The sequence below is a fragment of the Mycetomoellerius zeteki genome, unplaced genomic scaffold, assembly GCF_001594055.1.
Source record: "Mycetomoellerius zeteki isolate Tzet28-1 unplaced genomic scaffold, Tzet1.0 scaffold35, whole genome shotgun sequence".
In the NCBI taxonomy this organism is placed as follows: domain Eukaryota; kingdom Metazoa; phylum Arthropoda; class Insecta; order Hymenoptera; family Formicidae; genus Mycetomoellerius; species Mycetomoellerius zeteki.
The window spans coordinates 2956596-2980671 of NW_017257338.1; the positions used below are offsets into that span (position 1 = coordinate 2956596).

Here is a 24076-nt window from a genome sequence, read left to right on the forward strand (position 1 = left end):
AATAAATCCGTCAATTTTTCTCGCCCGGTACTTTTCGACAATTTGCTGATCGTGCAGGCTTATCGAAAACCATTGTCGTGTTACGAACGCGAATACATACAGTCGTATGCGACGCACTAATTTTGGCACAACTTCACCGCGATACTTTCGTATAAACGTTACTTTAGTCGACGAACAGATTCGACTTCTTTCACGAGAACACCATTTAAATGGTACGCAACGCTGTGCGCGATTGTTCTAACAAGGGTTTATTCATACACACTCACGGTTTAAAACTAAAAACACTTCTCGTTCTCGAGGCTAACAAGTCCGAGCCTTGTATGCATGAATTGCACTAATTTCTAACGCGTATTTTCTCTGTATTGTGATACAGGCACACAATCTCTCAGCCGAGAGACTCCAGGCGACCCGCGTCTTCGCCTGGCGGAAACTCTCTTACGCAATCGTTCTGGCAAACACACGCATGTGCGCGAACACTTTCCTCATACAGTCGGCAAAAAGAAAGGACACTTTAATCTTCGTTCTCGACAACACATAATACTTATATCACAGATAATGGGCGCCATTACGCCTTGGCCGCGTTTGTGGCGACGGAATCCTGATCGGGCTTGGTGGGCAGTGGCCTGTTCGCCATTTTGCTAGTAGATGCGGAAGTTTGCTGAGTTTCTGGCAGCTCTGAATAAAGATGGGCAGTTACGTCAGACGGTTCGGCGTATTCGCACAGCAACGAATTCGGCCTCTTATTGTTCGTTTTGTTCGAAGCACCTAAAATACTGTCACCGAGAGCCTTGAGGAAGCTCATCGGCCTAGTGGATTGATTCCTGCAGCTCGAATCCAGCTTTGGGCTTTGCGGTGGTCTGCGATCATCAGCATCGTAACCGAGGTTCCGTGGAAGACGATTGTTGCCGACAAGATGATCGTTCACCACGTCCGGTGGTAACGGCTGTGGCGCTCTACCGATCAAGCTCTCCAGGATCGGTTGCGATAGTCGACTTGTACTGGGCACTGTTTCGTCGCCCGGCAATTCGGCGTATAGATGATTTTGATCGGTGGTACGCTGATCACGCGGTTGCGCGTATTCGGTGATGGGCGGTCTGGTACGTATCTCAGTCGGATGCAACTTATCCAAAGATGGTGCTTTGGTGCCAATATTTACGGATGGTCTCGGTGCTCCGCGAGGTCTTCTGATCTTCGGTTGGATCACGTCGTACGCGTTCTCTTCTCGATCGCCCGCCGGTTGCCGATCGTTGTTATTGTTGCAACTCTCTTCGACTTTGATGAGATCGTATAAGTGCTCGATCATGTCCCTCGCCTGGCTGTGATTGTCAGGATCGTTCAGTCGTTCCTGAAGATCCCTCAGGTACTCCTCTGTCAACTCCTCCGGCAACGTTTGCGTAGCCTTGTTCTCCGTGTACGGGTAAACGTCACCTTCCCCATCGTCGTCCTCCGTACCTTCTGCCGGAGTGTCGATTTCAAGAATTCTGGTCTCCGCTTGGAGACCGGCATATTCGTGAACGCTTAGTCTCGATATTGATCTAGCGGACGTCGCGGCGGTCATGCCGTTGTTAGACGAGAGCCAATTTGACAGATTTATCAGCGAGCCAGATATTAGTTTGGGACATACGCCGCGACGACGCATATAGAGAATTCCTGAGGCTAAGATCACCACAACGACGACAAAGACCGCTACGATGCAAACAATGACGATGACCCTCTTCTCGCGTTCCAGCTGTTCCAACTCGCTCATCTCCATGTCGAAGAATCCCTTTTGCCTTGGATAGATGTGAGGACCCACGCTGGGTGGACTAACGCTTGGCTCTGGCTTAGGCGACGACTTCTCGCAGTCGACGTGCTTTTTCCGTTCCGTACATATAAGCTGCGTGAAGTTTTGCATAACCATGAAGCCCTTGGGTGGATTGAAGCATTTTTGCAGGAAGTCATCGAGTTTACAGTAGCTGGAGTTCATCATCCATAAATTGTTACCGCCTGTTATTTCGCTCATCCAACTTTCAAGATTGCACCTGCACTCTTCTTGAGTGAAGTAATTGTTGCCAACGCGCGCAGAGTTCACTTTCTGCGACAACATTGCAAATCTGAGAGATCCCGACCATGCCTTCTGTATTTCATTGTTCGTGAAGGAGAATTCGAGATTGGGTGCCGAAGTAGCACTGACCTCCGCTTTAATCGCGTCGCTCTCTAGATTGACAAAGACATTACGATCAATCGCTATGTGATTCCATTGATGTAGCACGATCGAGCCCTGTTTTAAATGTATGAATTCATTGTTGTTGAGGGTGACAGTTGCTGCCGATGTATTAATGGCACCAGTGTCTACCTCGGACAATCTAAATGGAGAAAGAAATACAAGAGAAAAAAAAGGTTAAAGCGGATATCAATAAAAAAATATTAAGAAATTAAACATACCTATTAAGAAATTGAAGTATAATATAACTAAGAAATAAAAATTGAAAAGTATAAAAATTTAACTCAGGAATATTACTTTAATTTTATTTTTCAGAAAAAAGTTTGCGAATTTTCATTTTATTTTCTATGAATTTCTGCTACGATCGCAGTAAGGATCAGTAAAGTAAATTTAACGTTGACAACCTGGAATGTTGGATCGTGAGATTATCATGTCCGGCTCTGAAGGCTGCCGTGTTGATATTCTGAAGTTGTACATCGACAAATTCGAGGCTTTGGATAAGCGCTCTGTCGCTAAAAGCACCGGACTGAATCTCCTGGATAGACGTGTTGCTAATAATCACTTTGAAGATGGTCATGGCACAAAAGGCGTCCTTGCGTATGGTCCTCATCGAAATGTCGTCCATGCGAATTTCCGCGACAGCCGAAGGAAAAACCGACGTGGGTAACTCCTTTATCATCACATTTTGGAACATAATCTGTATCAATGCAAATTTATACGAAACTGTAATTATGTTTCCGAGAAATGGCCGCTTTAAGAATTATCTGCGGATTTTTAGATCTAATTAAACAATTCATATCAATAGAAATTATTACGAATCGCTCCGAGCTTCATTTAAAGTGACATTCAAAACGGAACATTACAAATAATATTATATAATATAATTTGTTTATATTGACATGTTATCTGATATCAGAAATGAATAGCATAATGTAACTGGGATGCGAATATCATGTAAACACATCAATATCAATAGCATAGTTATAATTTTTAAACTAAAATAGATAGATGAGCATTGTTTAACTAGCTTGTAATAACGATACGCGATTAATTCAAGAGATATCCGACCTTGGTCGCTGGTCCATGTCGACCGGATTGAGGCGCCTCGAATTTAAAGGCATTGCTGGAGAGCTCCAAGGACGACACCTCCTTCACCTTGAGCCACAGCAGCCACGAGAAAGCATTTGGTTTTATCTCTACGTGTTTGCATCGTGATATCGAGACGCTCAGCGTGCCGCGCGTATTCCGGAAAGCGTGACTCTCCAGGAACACGCTATTGCACTCCGACACTTCGAAATGCGTATTGGGTGCGCTGAGATTTTGTAAGGCCTGCCTTTTGGCGACTAGGCTGTTGATCCCCGAAACGTGTACACGTTTCAGGGGTGCGCCCCCGCCAAACGCACCCGCTTGTATTCTCAGTTCTCGACAGTGGGAGACCTCGAGTTCCGTTGCCTCCGGCGGAATGGTTCCTTCCAGCAGCTCCACATTCTAAAATGAAAACAAAATGAAAGATAGAATATAGTATTATAGAGTTTGATATTATAGAGTGGTATTATAGAGCAACTCTTATTGTTTTGCGAACGATTTACACGTTAACAAGCAATTAAAGAAGATTGCAACGCTGCATAGCATCGACATTGTGCCAAGGCCGTGAGCCTCGTCATTCGCCTTCTCTATCCAGATTTACATCTTGGTTGCGTAATGCGTATCATAACAAGGCAACTGACTAAGATCGTTTTCTGGAAGCGTAATAAATATGTATTCGTTTCCTTATTTAAGACTTTGCATGATTTACAACAGTCTTGTCTAGAATTATTACGCTATCAAAAATTATAATCTTATATTTTAAGCCATAGAACAAAGAAGATAGTCTTCTCATTAAAAAAATTTATAATATCTTCAAATCATTTAGCTATTTAGAAATTCATGTCACATAGCATTCTGTGAGATAACGATATTTTATTTATTTTAGTAAGTTATGAAAAGGAGAAATTTTGTTTGTTTATAGTTTTTAAGGATGATTAGGTAAGTAATATCATAAAGCGTTAATTTATTCTCATTAAATAATAGAGTTTCATTTGAGTTGAGATATTAACATTTTCACTGATTTTATATATCTTCTTGGCAGTTATTTATAGGAGTTTATCTCAGTGTCAGTTTGTCGGGATATTTCCTGAGCTAGCCTGATCGTATGTGACTTGGACTTCTCAACATCTCTTTCAGTTTCTCTCGACGTCATATCTGAAAGTATATCTAGATTGTGATAAGCTTTCTAAAAAGAGATACCCTGTATGTCCTCAATACTGCGGCTGCAAAACAGCCGTGCGTCGTTGAAAATCGTTGAAAAATACAGGACGTAGAAATATTCAACAACCAGCCCGCGAATGATAATCCGAATCTCGCAGCCATTCGTAAAATCTGACTTTGGAAAATCCTCGTGAGATATAAATTTTCGACGATCCATAAATAAATACTGTGAATAAATATCAGCGCCATTCCAATTTTTCGTTCATTTCGGAAGGATATCCTTTCTCGCGCTTATTAGAAATTATTTATTCGTTTCTATTTTTAAACCGGAGCTTTATTTACCGTGATGCATGTGAGTGTATCCGGCTCCTCCAGGCACCTTTGACCCACTCGACAGCTAAATCTGTTATCTGAAGATATTTTTGTCACTGAGATATCACAACACTGTTTATGTAGGGGTGTGTTAAACATACTCGAGAGATACGACGTGTTAAACAACGTGTTAAGTAATTTTTAACTGCACGATGACTTGGTTCATTATGTCTTCCGTGAGATATAGAAAAAGAAAAATGCGACGCAGCGGATGTTAAGGTGCAAACATTCGGCGATTGAATTATTTTGTACGTGTCGCTATGCACAAACATGGGATAACTGATTTTTCTTCATTTATAACTATCGTTTATTTGCTTTCTTTTGACATCGTCAAAGACTTCGACAAAATTCTAAAAATTATCTCTTCATTGAAAAATATTACCACAGTCAATAAAACGGTAAAAGATTATAGGCGCCATTCGTTTGAAATATTTCTTTTCTCGTTCTAAACAATATTTCACCTCCGCATAATAAAATTTCCGTAAGTTATTCGAAACGAAATTTTACTCTCTTCCCGTTTGGATCTCTTCCAGATTCGAACAAACGCGATGTTTACTTTCCATAGAAAATTATTTTGTCAACATCCTGGTTTATTTTCACATTTGACTTCGGTTCATGCGAAAAAAAAAAACTTAAACAGACGTAGACCCCATATAATGCTGGTTCCTTCAAAGCACCGGAAAATCGTTTCAAGAGTTCATTAGAACCTCGATGAGTCATGCCACTGTTCGCATTCGTCGTATCGAGTAATGCGTACGGTTCGACTTTCGCATCCCGTCTCTCAGTTACTCCACGAGTAACACGAGGCTCCGGTTTATTCTTTCATGTTTTGTCGTCTCATCGCGGTCGATCCGCCATAATTCGCGATTCGATTTCAACCGACGAGAGTCACCCTTGAATGCTTCCTATCGGAAAAGAGAGAATGAAAATATACGCTTCTCATCGATATCGTTGTATATCGGATTAATGTAAATGTCGAGCGGAGAGAGATGAAATGTATCGCGATTACGAGAGCACGAGGGCAGCTATGCCAGACGATCTCGTTGGCTTACGGTGACTGCAGCTTCATTACGACTCAGATTATCCGGACAGGTACGATCTCCGATAATACTGGATTCAGTTTCGCGACAGCGTCCGCTAATGCATATCTACACAAAGCTCAGAAACACGTACCTACCTACTAGGTACGTAGATCCAGTCGAAATCAAATTATTACATGAGATGTATATTATCAATTTGTTCGCTTCTTATATATTCGATCCTGATCGAATATTTTAATGATGTATGCTTTCGCTTTCTGTTCAATTTTATTTATGAAATTGTATTGCTATCAGCTGCAATGCGTCGCGAATTTCCTGCGCATTAAACGAGATACACGCTATTTCAGTTGATAATGCCGCGGAGTAAAGTAAATGTAGTGGCGCCGGCGTGACGGTAGTTCGTTCCTAATTAAAAATATGCGCTATTTCCTTGCAACCTATAGCGTGAAATTTCCACACGGATAGAATTAATTAACGAAATAGAAGCGGGAAAAACTACGAGCGTAGTCTAGCATATAAAATCGTGCTTCGTAGTATGCTTACGCGTATTCATATCAAATTTTGTTTTCATTGTGTATCATTGGTTACTTTGGATGCGTCGTGTGAAACAGCTGTTGCAGTCAACGGTTCTTTAGAATGGAGTGGAACGCGGTCTGCAGGTGCGGTGGAGGAAGGCGCGAACGCTGGGTGACATACATAAGTCGGAAAATGCGTCTCTTTCTCCTCTCTCCCTCTCTCTCACTCTCTGTCTCTTTTCCTCCACGATGAATGACTAAGACTGCTCTTGGAAAGTCATGCCATTTCGTATGGTCGGTGTGACTCAAGGGTCGGGACGCACGGATAACGCCGGTTATTTCTGCACCACGGGCCTCGGGCACAAAGAGCATATCTCTCTCGAGGTCCCGCGCGAGTTACGAACGACATTAAAACGCCGGTGCGATTTAATTTTGCGGTACCGGGAACGAGGGATTGCGAGCTGGCCCGCAGCCATCGTAGAATTTTCTATCGTCACGATGTGTTCTAGGTGGCAGTTTAATTTCCATACCCGCCCGCGTACATTCGTCCCACGTTACGATATAATTGACGTGCTAACGAGAGTCGCTGCGCTATTGAATATGGAAAACATACAGGATCAATTCGTGCCAATTAACACGTCAAAATGTTTGTCGGATTTCAGTTATCAAAGGCTGTGCAATTTTTTATTATTTGCTTTAAATTATTCTGGAGAAAACGGTCGTTCACGATGGCTTCTACAGCTATCACAGACAAAGAAATTCATGTAGAAACGTTCGAGCTTTCGAAAAATTTTCTACCAGATGGAGTTATTCGAGAATGGTTACTCAATTTGTTTGGACCCGCCCTGAAACTTTAGATCAGAAATTTTTTAATATCGCCTCGCCTCGTTTTGCTTCGTTCCGCAACGGAGCGTATCGAATCGTTTCCGTTATCGTTTCGGTTTAGTCCGGTTTCATATGTTCGAGCAAACCTTTCGTGAGAGGAAACCCACGAGATTTCCTTGAATTCCGGCATTTTCACGATACATTTAACGCTAACAATAAGTGCATTGTCATTTCAATAATGTCTGTTTCATATGTAAATCGATTTGAACATAAGAATCAACCGTTTAGAAACTTTTAATCTTGACGTGCAGTTTTCTGAAGATGAATCAATTCGAATTTCGAAGATTTTTTTAATTTTTTTATGAAGAAGAGACAGCTTAATTAACACGTTAATTAATGTCGCGCTATTTGATCAGCTATCCAAATAATTGTATGTGGCCATATTGTGGCAGAAACGGATTCATAATATCGATGAAGAATTATTTTCTGGCGAGAGAGCACTGGATTGTAACATGGATTGCAGTACATGTACCGTTAGCGAAGGGAATCTCAAGAAAGCTGACTGTCTAGAATATCGATGAATCGCAAGGGTCACATCGTCGTCGTGGCGCACGCGAGGAAACATTATTTCAACTTATACAACGCGACCAGCACTCGCTCGGAATGCATCGGAGCGGAAATAAAGGGAACAGACCACTTTAGCTGGATTGCGCGAATGCCGTCGGACTGTGGTTCTGTGGTAACCGACTTCTGCGGCATCGAGAAAACTCGATAGTTTTGGCCGGACGCCACGTTCATAACGGATGAAAACGACCACGAAAACTCTACTTATTATAATAGTCTAATAAAGCTTGTATAGAGGTTTATACCGACATTAAAATATTTTCGCACGCGTGTTATAGTCTTTCCAGCATGAACACGAGAGGAAATGATGCTGGAACAGTGCATGAGTTTCCGCATGTCAACTCTTAACTAATTTCAGCTTATTTTGAAATACATTTCTCATTTTGTTAATATAATTTAATTTAAAAAATTAATTTGTATTTTTTTTAAATTTTACAAAGACTCCAGATATGGTGAAATGTCTCTTGTCGTTTTATTTTAATTACAATTGTATACATTATTACAGTATGTAAAACTACAAATATTCGCGTTGTTGGATGGCTGTATGTGCGATTATTGTACGAAATTAAGTCTACCGAGGATCAACAAGTTACATTTGAAAAAGTGTACACGACTCAAACACGTGATCGATCAACCATCGACGATGTTTGTCAATATACTATATACCTATGTCGGATCTTTTTTGAAAGTACGACAACTCAACGACAAATAATATATTCAAATATAAATCGACAAAATAAATTAATAAATTAAAAAAATTTGCCTGTCAAATTTTTAATGCGGTTTATAATCTTGCGTTTCGTCTATTTCGAGTGTTTGAGAAACTATGTGGAGGATTGCCACAAAGCTCTATATTAAATTTATCTCAACAGAGAGAAACACACAACTAAATTGTTTAAATTACTTGAACTCGTCAGATTCTTCAAATTTCGTAATACTTATAAATTACATCAAAGTTGTTTCAATATTGAAAATAAAAATATAAATATATTGCGAAGTGCTCTATATTGAATTTATCTGGAGAGAGAAAAACACACAAGGATTAATCTGAATCGTTCAAATTATTTGACTTCGCTAGATTCTTCAAATTTCGTTCTTATATTCAATCACATTAATGTTGTTTTCTCATTAAAAATTAAAATTAAAATATATTGTTAATTTTTCCAATTTATATTAAGATTAAACGGTATTATAATGTTTGATTTAATCTTGCTTCGAAAATTATAGGAAAAAGTAGTAATTAAGCCAATGCATTATGGCTGACATGGAAGACGGATGAATAAAAATAAAAGACGAGGTACAAGAAGTTACGTAAGATGAATTATCTGTGAAAATAAATTAGCACCTTTCTATTGAATTTCTTGGTGTAGTCTTCGACATTCCTCCACTATTATCAAGTACAACCAACCTCCAAATTATGCGATGAGAAGCGCACCGCATCGAATGGATAAATAATTAAGCAGCTTGGAAGTACGTGTCGTGCATGTCGATTTCGCGTGTTGAATTCACGGCAGCTCGGTCACGTACATCAAAGATCCGCCGTTTGAATTGGAATCAACGAGGATATTTGACGGCCGTATATCATCGAGCGACGTATTAACTTCTAATAGAAGTGCTAATCGAAACGCAGATGACGTTCCCTCCGCGTTCGTCGCCACGACAATTCTCATCATCCATGACGTCTAAATCCGTTTATCGAGGTGTCAAGAGATGATCGTCGGGAGATGAATGAACCGGATAAGTGGAAGGTGTGTGGCAAAGGAGCGGAGGTCTATATGGAAGGCCCTAAGTTTCTGTTTTCGTCACCGTCGAAGTTGTGTCATGGCTAATTGACGCAGTTGGGAAACAACCCGGGTGTCTCCGACATATAAAAATAACTCAATTCACTGTGTCTAGTTCTAGTTCGAGGTGAACGAAAGGAGGACACAATCGAGTTATTCTAAACTCTGGCATAGAGAGAGATCCCTTAGGCCGCCGTCTACTCTCTTCGTCGAAATTAACCGCCGGCGTAATAAGTCTTCTTCTTCTTCAATTGAAAAAACAGAGAATGGTCGCTAGTACTTGGCCGACTGACAATGAAGAACAATAATATTTGTGCTTTTAAATTGTGAAATTAACTTTAAACTGTAGAATATAAAATTTATATTAAAGAGTTCAAAATTGAAAATAAAAATTTATTTTAGAAATAAAATATTGTTATATTATCCGATATGTTCATTGATATGCTGCGGATAATTTTGCGCAGTGAGGCTGAATATTTAATACTATTCTCCGACATAATGAAATTATAATTATGCATTTCTCCCGCTTCCTCTAATGGCGACTGTTAAACAATTTCTATTAATTACCTCGTGATTCGTTAGTGCATTATTATCAGATTTAAATATTATATTTAGCAATCGCAATAAAATCGTTCCAGATTTTTGACAAATTTATGTTATTCAGTATTATTATTCCTGAACCTATCGAATTTATTTTAAATTATTAAAAAATTATATTATGAACTGACAAAGAGACCAAAATTTATTGCAAATCAAAGGAAGAATAAAACTATTTGTTTCTGCATATATGTTGCTATTTAGATATATTTAGATTATTGCATTCGACGTTCAATTTGGCATAGGTCAAATATGCCTAACCGTATCCACCATCTCCCGTCAATTAATTTCTATCTTTCTGAACGACGTTATCGCGCGTTACTAATATTCGGTAGCTTTGGCTGCATTATAAAGCAAACGCCCACATAGGTTTGACGTTTCGTGCGAAATGAAGTACCCTGCAGACGCAAAGTTCTCCACCAGGACCGTGATATCTCGTTCTTGCGAAATTCGCGAAGCTCGAAACGTAGCATTACCCCGATCGCCACGGGGAATGCCGGAAGTTAATTCGCGGAATGGCGATGCACCCACTGACACTTGCCTTCTCTCGCCGCGCGCTTCGCACGGGATGAAATTACTACTCGCCCTCGCATATGCGGCTACGGTAGGATATGCTTGCCTTTGCCGACATGTGAGCGAGCGAGCGAACGTCATTATTCCGCCGGGGGCCTCGGCCGGGTCGCGTCAAGGGATAATTCGGTTAATTGCCGCAGCACACCGGGTACTGGATGGCCTGCGATCTGCTAAGTGCGACGTGCTAGCCGCGCGCAGCAATCGCTCCCGTTTCATTTCTATCGCTTTAATCTCCCGCGATCTATATCTCCTGCACCTCCATTCGCTACATTGAGCACATTTTCGATTGCGTCTCTGTACGATTGCTTTACACGATTGCTGGAGGACAAGTTCCTTCTTACTTCAAATAATTAAATTAATAAATACATAATCATGTTAAAGGAGATTAAGGAGCAGTCATAGACAAGATGAGAGATACTACAGATCAATAAAGAGAGATAAAAGTTCGACTACTCTTTAAATTCTTTTAAGTGGAATCTTATTTTAAAGAGTGAAAATTGCGCCAGTCTTGAAAAAGAGTGGCAACTTACCGCAAAAACTTTAGAGAATAATTATTAGAAACGGTAATAATATTTTAAAAGTTATATCTTACAAAATTATAGAGAATTTATTGCAGTAAATTACTATTTGAGGTATTTTTATCTTTTTTATCAAGAGAGAAGAGAGGAAATTTCTAACACACCGTTGTTTTGTTCGATGTGACGGCTTGTTCGGCGTTATATGCTGATTAAGCGAAGAGATTTAATTTGATACCGTATGTTCTTTCAAGTGTAAGATCTTCTATTAGGACAATGACACTCTATATTTAAACATGCAGCGAGATTGGCAGGGCATTTCTAACGTTAACCCGCTCACCCTTGCGCGCACACTCATTGGAATGTCCGGATTATGCTGCTGCAGTTTCAAACGCAACGCGGAAGACACACAGTGAATGATCCAGGTCGAGCGAACATAACCGTGCACGCGCATATTTACGCGATTGTCGGTCTCCGTCGTATATATTCGCGTAACACGTACACAAGGATGTATTCGTGCAGATAGGCGAGGCACTTCGCACGTGTGGCAAATCGCGATAATTCGTGAGGGCTCGCGGGGGGGAGAGGGGGTTGAAGAACGAGAGTTATCGTTGCGAATGAGCGAAGCAGGATGTCGAGCTATATCTACGCCTCCGAAGCAAATTCTCCAGACAAAGCCGGCGAACCGCAATCGACTCTCGGTTGCGCGTGCATGTATTGTGTTGCAGCGAGCCATCCTAAAATAATTTATCGTAGGGTTGCACGAATCGCGAGGGGGGGGAGGGGGAACCGCGAGTGATAATGGCGCGTTCCGCGATCGAGATCGCGCCAGATCTTCCCTTTCCATCGAGCCATTTATTGGGTTATCGAAGTTATCGGGGGCCGGTAGGGTGTCGGCGAGAGAGCGCGACTCCGAGATTCACGAGTACGATAAAAGATCTCCCGCTCTCGCATCTCTTCACTAGGTGCGGCTAGTGAAGCTGGGAAATTGTTTTCGAATTGACGCTCGCGGCTGCATATTCGTCGGTTTTAATTGTGAAATATTGCGCTGGAGCGCTCGTAGGTCGAAATTGTAACAGGAAACGGTGATGACTTACAGATGGCGGTCGTCGAATTTCCATGTGAAAATATTCCCCTCAATTAGCTCGCTATTGACCACAATTGATTGATTAATAGACGGCCGATACGGAGAGATTAAATTACCGTAAACGAAAGTCGAGTACTAGACATTTTGGAAGGATATTAAATAATTGTAAACATATGATAATCATCGTACACGAGTATAAATTTTTTATTCTACTTCAGAAATTGCCGCTATATAACTTTACATTAATTTTTTACATTAACATGATACGAATAATGCACCGAGATCTTTAGATGCAAATGTATTAACCATGTTGCTCATAGATTATTGTAATTATCGTACTTATTTATGCATCCTGGTCATTTCTAGTCGACCGCTACTTTCCTTACTTTGCCGTACAATATAAATTCTAATATACACACCCACGTCGCTCGCTAACATTTTCTGTTCGCTCACACAAGGGACGGAAAGTTGTAGACGTCGATTTACGTAAGATTATCTCGAACACTTCTCGCTTCTCGCTGATGCAAACCAAACCCGCATCATTTACGCTCTCTCGCGTTGACGCCCCGACCGGAGAGATACGTCGTGAACCGGAGTGTAATTCGTTGAAAGGGCCTATTGTGAATAAATTGAGCCGAGGCGAGGATCGGCCCGGCGTTCTATCGCGGCGCGGTTTTGTCCGCACGAAATTCCCACCGCGTTGCCCTTACCCGCTGTACCCTCGCGTCATCCTCTGGACCCTAAGCAACCACGTGAGCCGTCAATTTATTAATCCACCGACAGCTGAAGTAGAAGCGAGGCATATGAAAGAGACCGCGGAGGTGCGACTGTCCTCGAGAACGAGGCGGACATTGTTACGCATTGTCGTCGATGTTATAAAAAATTCGATACATTACCCCTCACACCCTTATTTTTAGAGACCCAACTTTATTTCCCTGGATTCTTCAACAATAATTTTTTTTTTATTTAATTTATTTGTGCATCAATTATAAAATAAAACCGGCGACTACAGAGTTAGAGAAAAGTTAAGTGTACGGATGCACAAAATGAGGTGAGGCACCAGCAAAATGCTGCTCTAACGCCTACCAGAAAGAGAGAGTAAAGAGTTACAGTTATAAAAGCGCAAAAGCGGAACAAAAGCGATATGAAAATAGATCGAACTCAGAATACAGAATGGATAATTACAAAACATAAATTTAACAAATAATTGCGCATATCACAAGTTGTATTTCTATAGCGGGGTCGTCGAACGTGCGTGCGGACGTATACATGCGCGCGTATCTGGTGGCATCGTTTCCGTCCTAAGTGCCGCTATCGTTCTCGTACGATTTCACGCGACGTGTTATTTTCCAGTTCCGATTGTTAGGTTTATTTGCTCCACTCGAGATGATTATGGTGGCGAGAGAAAAAGAGGGAGGTAGAAACGGAGAGAGTTCGCAGGGGAATAAGAGAGAAAGAGAGAAAGAGGAGCGGCGTTGCTAGACCGTTGCAGAAAGGGCTAGCAGCGTAGATGCGTGCAACCGCGGTTTAATCGGCGGCACATTGTTTTCACCGATTTACATTAACAGATTCAGCCGCCTCCCCAACCATAATCGCGCGATCGGCTTGTAATCGAGTTAGTCGGGAAAAGCCGCCGCTTATTAACGGGTCCGTGAGCGTTAAATCGCACGTCTAAACTGCTGCCACGCTGAAATTGTTTCGGCACAGTGGCCAGCACGTGGTGCGCCAACGTTAATTGTTGTTTCCACGTGTAATTTCGGGTCGACGACCACCGGATAACGGTGCCGTGGACCGTTCGAATTAAATCTTGGCGTTTGCATAGCACGATGCACCTGAAGATAAAGTCTTTGAAATCAGCGGCATTATCAGCACAGAATTCACAATCGATCGTTCTCTGATCCAATTCGTGGGTCTTTCATTAAATATGAGAAATACTATATTCCTTTATTACCGTTACTTAACTGCGTCAACTGATACTTTTTTTTTAACTAAGAATGAAAGGTATAACAAAAGAAAGTTTTCTTTAAAATATTCGATTCTATAATTGAAATTGGAACGAAGTGAGAGAAAAGGTAATTACATTACTTAAACTTAAGCGACGATGGTGAAATAGATTCCAAGTTTTCGAACGGACGGAGCAAAAAATATTCGTGAAGCAGCTGGCTCGGACAATGCATCGTACCTCTACTTTGGCCGTAATGGACCCTCCGACCGGAAATTGCATGCGCCGGAAATCGCCTAGGTTCAAATGCGTGAGGACGAATGCGAGAGACCTATCGGGTCGATCTACTCGTGCAAAGTGCCAAGCAAGTTGATTATATTGTCGGAAATCTTTCCACGTATCTAAGTCGCGCGAGGGTCATTACGAGGAATTGCTTCTGTAAATTGTAATCGAATTTAAAACGACACGATATAACATGCCGATACATTGCTAAATACATTGCTTTAATATTTCAATTGAGTTTTTAGATTTTTTGAAACATGACAGATGAATTTATTTGTACAGTTTGGCCTGTTTTAAGCTACGATAAAAGTCGGAGAAATAAACGAACGTCAGATAAGTAAAGATAAATATCTATATGACACATCAATTATCTATATACACATAATGAATATAACGTCGTGTTTTTTTTAGTAAATGTGATAGTGGCCTAAGATAGCGGCGAATAGGACCGTGTATGAACTCATCCTTGCTTAACTCAATCACTTTTTATTGACGGGATAAATGACCGCGAGAGGAAACGTTGCATTATTTCCCTCGCGAGGGAGATACGCGAGAAATTACATATTTCTGCACTCTTCTGAAATCACCACGATTTCAGTATTCGATCACCGCTTGATTTGCCATTTCCGCCGATCGAATTAAAGTGTCCTTGTTTCGAGTGAACTTGCACGAGCCGGCAAGGAGCTGCCAGCCTGTTACCACGCGGCGATGCTGGTAAATGGAATTAATGGCTTTGGAATGATAAGTGACGCCGTGGCTGAATCTGATTTGATTACCAAGTATTTGCCGTCCGGTAGTATAATAGTGACCTAACACTGCCAATTGTTGTTTCTGTAGACACCGTTGAGCAAGCAAAACGACTTGTCACGACTCGTTTGGTCAATGCTCTCGCTACCCGATTATATCATCCTTGAGAAAGCTAAATGTGTTTTTAGAAGTCCCTCTAAAAAAACCAATGGCTCTCGGGCATCGCGTTTATTATTTTATTCTTAGGGATGGGATCGAGATATATTATCGACTTGATTCATCGACACCAGTCACTTTGCTGTGTGTCAATTGTTGAGGCTACCGAGTGCATGTTACTCTGTGCGTCACGCCTACGCTTAATATGGCAGACGTTTATCGGACAGATAAAAATCACTCTCAATGATTTAAAAATTATATTAAAACTCACGAAAGAATCGTATCGGTTACATTTTATAGCAAATTGGCACGACTGACATCTAAGTATCTAAATTACAATATTAATTAATAAAGAACAATAAATAAAAAATATTCATTTTAAGATATTAGATTTTTGCATGCGATCGAATATATTTATGCATTGTTAGATTTTTTACAATATAAATGCCGATTTGACTATAAACGGTTTACGGTAATCAGATATTTCATTGTAATATCTTTATATAATATTTAATAAATATTTTAAATATATATATATATTAATTTGCTTGTAGCTCTCAGTTACGTTTAATTTATTATTTAATGAAGAAGTTCCATGAGAAAAATATATATTACATCTGTTTCATCGCCGATTATTCGGAGCGTGTTTAAAACGGAGCAATCCGAAGATCGTAATAGTGAATGGCGACAAAGCAATGAAACGAAACGATTTAATAAGATCTTTAGACAGTGCATCGGATTATTGCAAGAGAGAAGGCAGTGCTGTGAATGCCCCTTAAAACTGGTTTCCGTTTCTATGTGAGCGGTTGATCGTAGCGTAGATAGGGAATAGGCTCACTCCAGTTTGCGGTCAAGAAGCGTACAAGAAATTTAATCTTCCCTTTCGAGGAAAAATTCTGGATTATCAGCTCTATTTATTACGTACTCTCACGTTACATGCAGTACTAAATCAGTACATGTAATTCTTATTACACAAGTCAAAATATAATTATTTTTATTTTTATTATTTTTTTTTATCAGTTTATCTATTTCAACTTATTATATTTTCAAAACGAGAATCGAATATTTTTATATATCTTTCTTTAAAATAAAAGAGAAAAGCTTGCAATTTTTAATATTATATATCGAACGTGTTTCTGCGAACAGTGTTATCATTAATCTTTTGTGATAAAAGCAATTTTCTACGTCAGAAACTCATATGATGTACCATCTTGTTTAAAAATTTACGTTATAACGCATCGTAAGATTTATACTCGAAACTAAATCGAATTACGCGCCATAATGCTTAACATATATCATTGAAATTCTTGCGATATTCAGTTTCGCACGTATCAATTCAAATCTGTCTCAAATCAACGAGATGCTACTCTACATTTCTCCCCTTACGATGCTGCACTCGAGCAAGTTATCGCTACTGACGGTTGGGTACGATAGTTTTATCACGTTTTCTACTCAAGTCTCTCTTGTCGAAAACTTCGCGTGAATTACGAACCGCGTAGCGTAATACGCCGTTGCATGGGTTGTACGGATGGTATCCAGCTGAGTGCAGCTGACAACGGCAAGTGGAGCTACGGCTGCTGTACGTTGCGCCTGCAGAAACGTGGCAAGTACAAGTTACAGCCTGTTTCGCAGGGACGGATTTAAGACCCGAAGAGACGCGTCCTACGTTCTTTCGCTCTATTGTATCTCTCCAAAATTGTTTCATTTCTATTATAAACACGGCACTACCATTAATACTGGAACGCAAGAGGGTAATAGATTTGATAATGGAAATACCTATAAAGAAAGACGTGAGCTCTCGTAGCTCCAGAAATAATATTAGACGTGTCAATGTGCGTATATGTTTTTTTTCCCCTCTTATTACGAGCAAGTGAGATTTTATTTAGCAGCTGCAGATTTTGTATGTAAAAAGGCTTAAATATCAGTTTGCAGTTATTTCGAACGTTAGACCGCTTATGGACTTATTTCAGCGGTATGCCTGCGAATGCACGCACTTGCGTGCACTCGCACGTATCGAATGTGTGCGTGCGTGCATGCGATTCCCACCGTCTTCACGGGCCAATGATTTATATGCTAATCCCGCGTGGAGGGCGAATCCAAGTCTCCCAAGACTGCGGCAAACTTTCACTGTCGTGCATTAACAATTCCTCTTTCAGAGCAGCGAACACGACATGCCAAAATAAACAACTTCGCGCAAACCGCAAATATCGTGTAAATAATCACATCATTATGCTTACAGAGCGCGAAAAGCAATCCCGTTTTGATAACTTTAAAGATACACATTTGCCGCTTACTTTACTTCGATGACGATCAATCGATGTCTCACGAAAGTACCAAAAAACATTATTTTTCTAACTCGATAAGAATAAAACGAAAAATCGATATTTTTATTCTCTGGAGTTGTCTGACTGTATCATGTTTATGAACTTTAATCTTAAGAAGTTTTTTTATCTTTTAGATAGGAATGTCTGTGACATACATAAATGAGATAGGATTTATACTCTACAGGAGTTATACGTTGTTCGTTAAGCTCATAAATTGTTTTTCTTCAAAGAAATGTGATAAAAAAAGAGAATGGTACTATAATCTCGGTTTGAACGATGCCTTCCCGTCGCTTCGATATTTTTAGAGTTTACCAACGCAAAATTACCGCCCTGATAGCGGCAACAAGTTAGAACATTAAGTTAGAACGTGTTCTTGCCTGTTCCTTGGAGAAGACGCATTTGATGGTAACCCAGCGATGCGCCTTGACGGTGCAGTTACAGCCATTCATGACGCATATCCCCGGATTGCTGGCCTCGACGATGCACATTAGGAACGTGAGATACCATAGGAACACCGAGCATACGATCGCACGATCACATTTAATAAGCCCATCCAAGGCGCTGAACACTCTTCGCTTGGCACTCATTGCGACGATCCCTGATCGAGCGGTTAGATCATCACCAGCTGATCAGCGTCGATTCCTCGCTTCTTTCATAACGATTCGACCACTCGCGTTACAGAATGACACACTCGCGCGAAGCGATTTAAATGAACTTATCGATTCATTGATCCGAAGACACTAATGCTTGCAAGTATCACCCACTTGTATTCTTTATCCGCTTGCGACTTCCTCCACTGATCGATTTCGCGTCCGGACGGAGAGGGAGGTTCATCTCTTCCCTTTATCGATCTTTAACGATCAACATTCCGCGCTGCTTGGAAGGAACTGGCAATTGTCTCGAGCGGCCTGTCTCGATACACGCGCGGTCGGTTCGTTGTCGAAGAAAACGAGGGAAAAGAGGAAGTGGTAGGACAACTTAGAATTCAGCTGACGCGATCATCACGGAGGTTGCTTTTAAACTGTTGTGGTCGGTGGCATACACGATCGGTGTCTACTCCCCACCATAGATCCATGAAGCTCAACTCGCTTTGCCACTCGCTCTCTCCATCTCTCGCCTCGCGTTCTCCCTCTTCGGCCTTCGGAAAGATAAACGCCAGGGCACGGCTCGTCATCAGGCTTGAGAAGACAGGACGGTGCCTTCTTCGGGGTCGGATCCGTTACGTTCACCAGAAAAGCCAACATCGGATTTTGCGAGAGCACAGTTTTCGGACGCGTTGACCGACACCATCGACGCGCACCTGCAAAGACGACCTTGACCAACTTCCGATCCTCGGACTACGTCAATGACCCACGTTTATCACGGATGCTAATTGCGTAAATGTTCAGGGCTTGTAACCTTGGTCAATGGAGTCCCATCGTTTTCATAATAGATCGAATGTGATTATTCTATCTAAATCTGATTGTCAAATATGAAAATATTTCACAAACAAATAATCAGATTTGGACTCTTGAGGTATTAAAACAATATTAAACAAAAAAAACGGGCAATTAAGAGCCTTAAAATGAAAATATTTATTGAAGTTTGCTATTATACTTGAAACTATATTCGAAATCTTTTAGATATTAGCTATTTAAAGACTAAATAGTAAATTTAAGGCTGAAAACGTTAAGAGTTTTATTAATTAGAGTTTCATTAATTTAAGAATTATTAATATTATCAATCCAAATTAACCATTTATTGATAAAAAAATAGAATTACTTTTAAGTTAAATTTAAAAGAAAAGCGATGAAATATTTCTTTTCTTTGATTTATGCTGAATTGATTTACTCAGAAGGATTACAATGCTCTCTAAATTCTTTGGAGGAGTGGAATCTCACTTTAAGAGTGAAAATTGAATCCGTCTTGGAAGAGAATGGCTCAATTTTCAATCTTTAAGAGATTTCACTCTTCAGAATGACAATTCACTCTAAAAGTTTTAAAGAGTATGCAAGGATATTCTTGTGAGTTTGAATTGTCCGAAATATAATGTTAGCGAGTCGATCATTCTTTTTCTTTTCGAATTTTTCAAAGATCGAGACTGCGAGAATCAAATTTTATGTGGCCCAATCACATGATGAACACATTCAACGGTTATTACGAAGAAATATATAATCAATTATCAAACAAAGAAGTGTAAGCGAGTTCCTTTTAGAAAATCCGACAAATATAAACACTTTAAATCCTAATCAAACAAAAAATTTCAAGCAGACATGTCAAAGTCCATTGTTACAATGACCCTGAATGTTCCACAGCCAAACTTTGAGATTTTATAGGAAATTTAATTCTGAACAAAAAGTTTCCTATAAATGTATGTCGAAAAAGAATGTTCGAACTTAAGTGTTTTATCAGAACGTGTTTATCAGTCGAATATTTTGAACGCTTTTTTTATAAGCCTAATAATAGATTGAGCGTAGATAACAAATAAATAGATAAATCGCTTTTCTCATTCTCCGTACTCTACGTATTCGGCGATCTTCATGGAATTCTACGACCATTACTTACTTCATCATAAGTGTCATACTCCGATTTTTTCCAAAAGTAGAATTACGAAAAATATTTCACCCATGTCTTTCCATTTGGCTTATAAGTGACTTTAAGAGCAGTTACTATTCTTTCAATTTTTTATTGTTTTAATTTATTTGAAAAAATTGTTTAAATAATTTTAACAATTTTGTTCAAATAAATTAAATCTTCCGTTTCCTTTCAATGTACACATCCTTTCAGTATCTATGACACATGCCATTGTATAGCATTAGATAGAAATGGAATTTCCACCTCAGGAATGTTATCAAACTTACTATCTAAGGGATTTCAAAGTTCACTAAGAGAACTTTCGAATCTGATACGTGAACTTTCGTGAAGTTTCTTGAAAATTTCGAAACTCTATCCTTACGTACAAGCTCCGCAAGTGAAATCGAGGGAAAACAGTTATTCACACGAGATACGAATACCGCAAGGATTTTTGTGCGGGGGTTCGCGATTTTTCTGTGATTCAACAAGCGCCGGTAATCTCTACGATTACTCGTTTCTTATAGAAAGCAAGGGAAGATACGCCCCGTGCAATAAAAAGCGAGCGTGAGCCATCGTCTCCGACGTATCGTCGTCGGTGCCGGAAATACGCGATGTGGAGAGAGTATGATACCGTAAAAACGGAAACAGCCTGGTTTGGAGGACAGCCGACCATCGCTCTCGTCGTACCACGTCACTCTTTATGTGCCAGTAGATAACGTTTCTCTAAAACGCCCTACTACCGTCTCGTAGCTCTTCGCTTTATGAGCGGAAACCCGACCATTTAATTTCCCATGAGAAATTGCGCGAGTTCCCTCGGCTCCGCGCACCTACTCTGCCGTGTACACGTCCGACGTCGTCCATTCATTCATAACGCGTTCCTCAAACTGGGAAGAACGCGACGGTGGCGGCGGCGACGTCGTCCGCGAAGTGCCCATTTCCGAAATGGTCACGTACTGGCTGTATGTCACGTGGATACCGATCTTTAAAGCCGCACGCTCTCGATCCTCCCGGTCTCGGCTGCGATCTCTCGTGTATTATGCCGGCTCGTCCTCCTCTGGCGTCTATTATCTTTGGCGTGCCGCTCGTTCATCTTTTTCGTGACTATGATCGATGGCGAATGCACCCCGCTTCCGCAGCGTTTATATCTGACTGAGCGAAAATTACATTCGTTACATGGTTTGATACCGCAAACCACGAAGTCCCGAGGTACCTCGTCGTCATGACTCGAGGTATTATCGCAGTTTAACGCCTTCTGGCCTAAGGGAACTTGGAGTGAGATACGTTGGAACGATCCCAAAATTGATTATACAAATGAAATAAAACAACTTCCAATATCAGAGTTGCTACAAAACTGAAAATCAGGGTAATTAGAGAAATGTCAGAAAAATGAAAACGGTCGGGAAAATCGGGAAAAGGTCAGGGAATTTTACAAAATTTTCTGGAAAATTAAATTTCATACCAAAACAGTTTTGGAATATTACCAACTTAATAATTAAATGCAAGCAGCGTCAGCAACATTAATAATAATTTACATCGCTATGTTAAATTACTCCTTTCGACGAAATATTTGACGATTTCTAAATCAAGATTGAAATACAAAAAATTTCAAGATATTATTGAAAGCATCAGGAAAAATATGAAATTTTGTCTGAAAATCAAGGACAAGTTACGAAATTATATAGAGAATTTTGCAACCCTGAATATATACTTTAAGAAGGGCAATATAAAGATGAATCTCACTTTTCTCTATTACATATTTTATTTCGATAGTTTGTATTTGAAAACTCCGTAAAGTTCTTTAACTTGAGGAATCGTTTATAATCGTATAATAAACTCGTCGAACATTCAGATCTTTTTTTTATAAAAAAAAAAAGATCTGATGAAGTTACACACACGAATGTTTGTCATGCTGGAGTTCAATTAATGCTTATTGCATTTGACGCATCGTAGATTTATCGGCGGTGAAAGAGTCGTCGCAGAAAATATCGTGATTTTCATCGCGTTTAATTACATCCTTATTTTTCACGCGGAGATACCGTAATGATCGAACTCTCACGAGACCTCTCACGCGCGTGATTTTCCAGAATACCGGTTCTCACGACGGTAAAAACGCGGAGTTGACTTCGCTGTAGATAGGTATAGCGAAACGCGAATCACGTTGACGGGACCGTAGAGAAGAGAACCGCGGTGTGATTGCACCTTATTAGGGATGAGCTTGACGAGTCCGAACGATGGGGAAGCGACGATTGTCTGGCTGACGGAGGAGCATCGTCCTCTATTTTGCGATCCATCCGAACGGGATCACGATACGAGGCACCAACCAATTAGGGGCATCGCGATTCTCAAACTCGTTTTAACGAACCATACTCGTTCCCAACCTTTGCATTCATGATGGACTCAGACCAAAATTTTGTAATAAAGACGAGCCCTCGCGAGTTCTTTCGTGACGTTTTATATACTCCGATATATCTCAATACGACGGTCTTGTATTCCTAACGTTACGAGTCATTTTTTTTTTCACTCTAAGGTTAAGGACTAAAAGTTTTAGCAAAAATTCTCTGTTCACCACTCTCGTGTTAATTTTATATTATACTGTTTAACTAGAATATTTCATAATAATAGACATACAATTTTACACTTTATGTTCAGAATGAAAGACTTTGTATTTTTATCAAATTTTTATTGAGCTTTCGTAGCGCGACTAAAGCTCATAAATCTTCTCTTGCACATGTAATAAATTCCGAACTGCAATACGAATAGAAAGAATCAGTCAAAGTTTAAATTCAGTTGTGGTCGCGTAAATAGATTTAACGATATAACAAATAAATTCTCAATACATGGAGGACGTGATTTTCCAATTTTTCTCAAATCCCGCATGCGTGCTATTTTCAGTTGTCATTCGAACGAACGTCTATTCCTGCGCGATTTTGTCTCCTGTTCTACTGGCACCAGCGGTGGCAGACTCGCACGATGGTTGCAACCAGACAGCTTTGTGGATCCCTCTCGATGCGAGGTGCTATATTCACGAGAAGAAATGAGATGCGGATGGCCGGCCATCGTCACTGTGCATACGAGGGATCAATACGGCGAAGTGGTGCACGTGCCCGGATTGAAGGTATTTCTTCTTCTCGGATATCGCGATGCGAAGCACGGCGTTCGTGAGTTACGATATGTCGAGACGCAAATCATTTTGCAGATTGAAGTCAAAGCGGTGCCGACCGATAAAACGGACATCACGGATTCCGATCAGAGCAGAAAGATCCGTCGCGTCTCTCAACCAGACCCCATGACATTTGGTGGTCATCCACAACCATCCTTAGACGTTCCATACGAGGTGACCATCAACAACAAAATGTGCTTCTACGCCATCACCATCATGAAAGCCTATCAGAATTACTCGTTCGAGGAACTGAGATTCATGTCACCCGCCGTGAAAAGATCGAGCGAAAGTATGCTGGTCAGGCCTAACGGTGATGGAAGCTATAGCGCTACTTGGACACCATCCTCCGTCGGCTGGTACTCGCTGATGATTACGGTTGATGGTTACAACATGGAGGATGTACGTAAACATTTCTTCCGCGAAGATACTCGCGGTATTCAGAACTAAGCTGAATTCAACTCTAATTTCTGCTTTTGTAATAAAATTAGCTTTAAATTCAAATAGACTTTAAGTAAGCTAATTCAATTCCACTC

General features: G+C 40.5%; 2 protein-coding genes across 2 annotated transcripts in view; one reads left to right on the plus strand and one right to left on the minus strand.

The window, feature by feature from the left end:
* Positions 1-24076, plus strand: part of hiw (MYC binding protein highwire) — a 182175-nt gene that overhangs the window by 147892 nt on the left and 10207 nt on the right. The window contains 2 exon segments of the mRNA XM_018452630.1: positions 23276-23498; positions 23580-23942. Coding sequence (XP_018308132.1) covers positions 23276-23498; positions 23580-23942 — 586 coding nt within the window.
* LOC108725545 (uncharacterized) lies at positions 13-18832 on the minus strand. Its single transcript, XM_018452622.1, has 4 exons — positions 18208-18832; positions 3272-3691; positions 2608-2900; positions 13-2345 (listed from the first exon to the last, which is right to left on the minus strand). Exons 1-4 carry the CDS (start codon positions 18415-18417, stop codon positions 566-568), a joined length of 2703 nt encoding a protein of 900 aa, XP_018308124.1. The 5' UTR covers positions 18418-18832; the 3' UTR covers positions 13-565.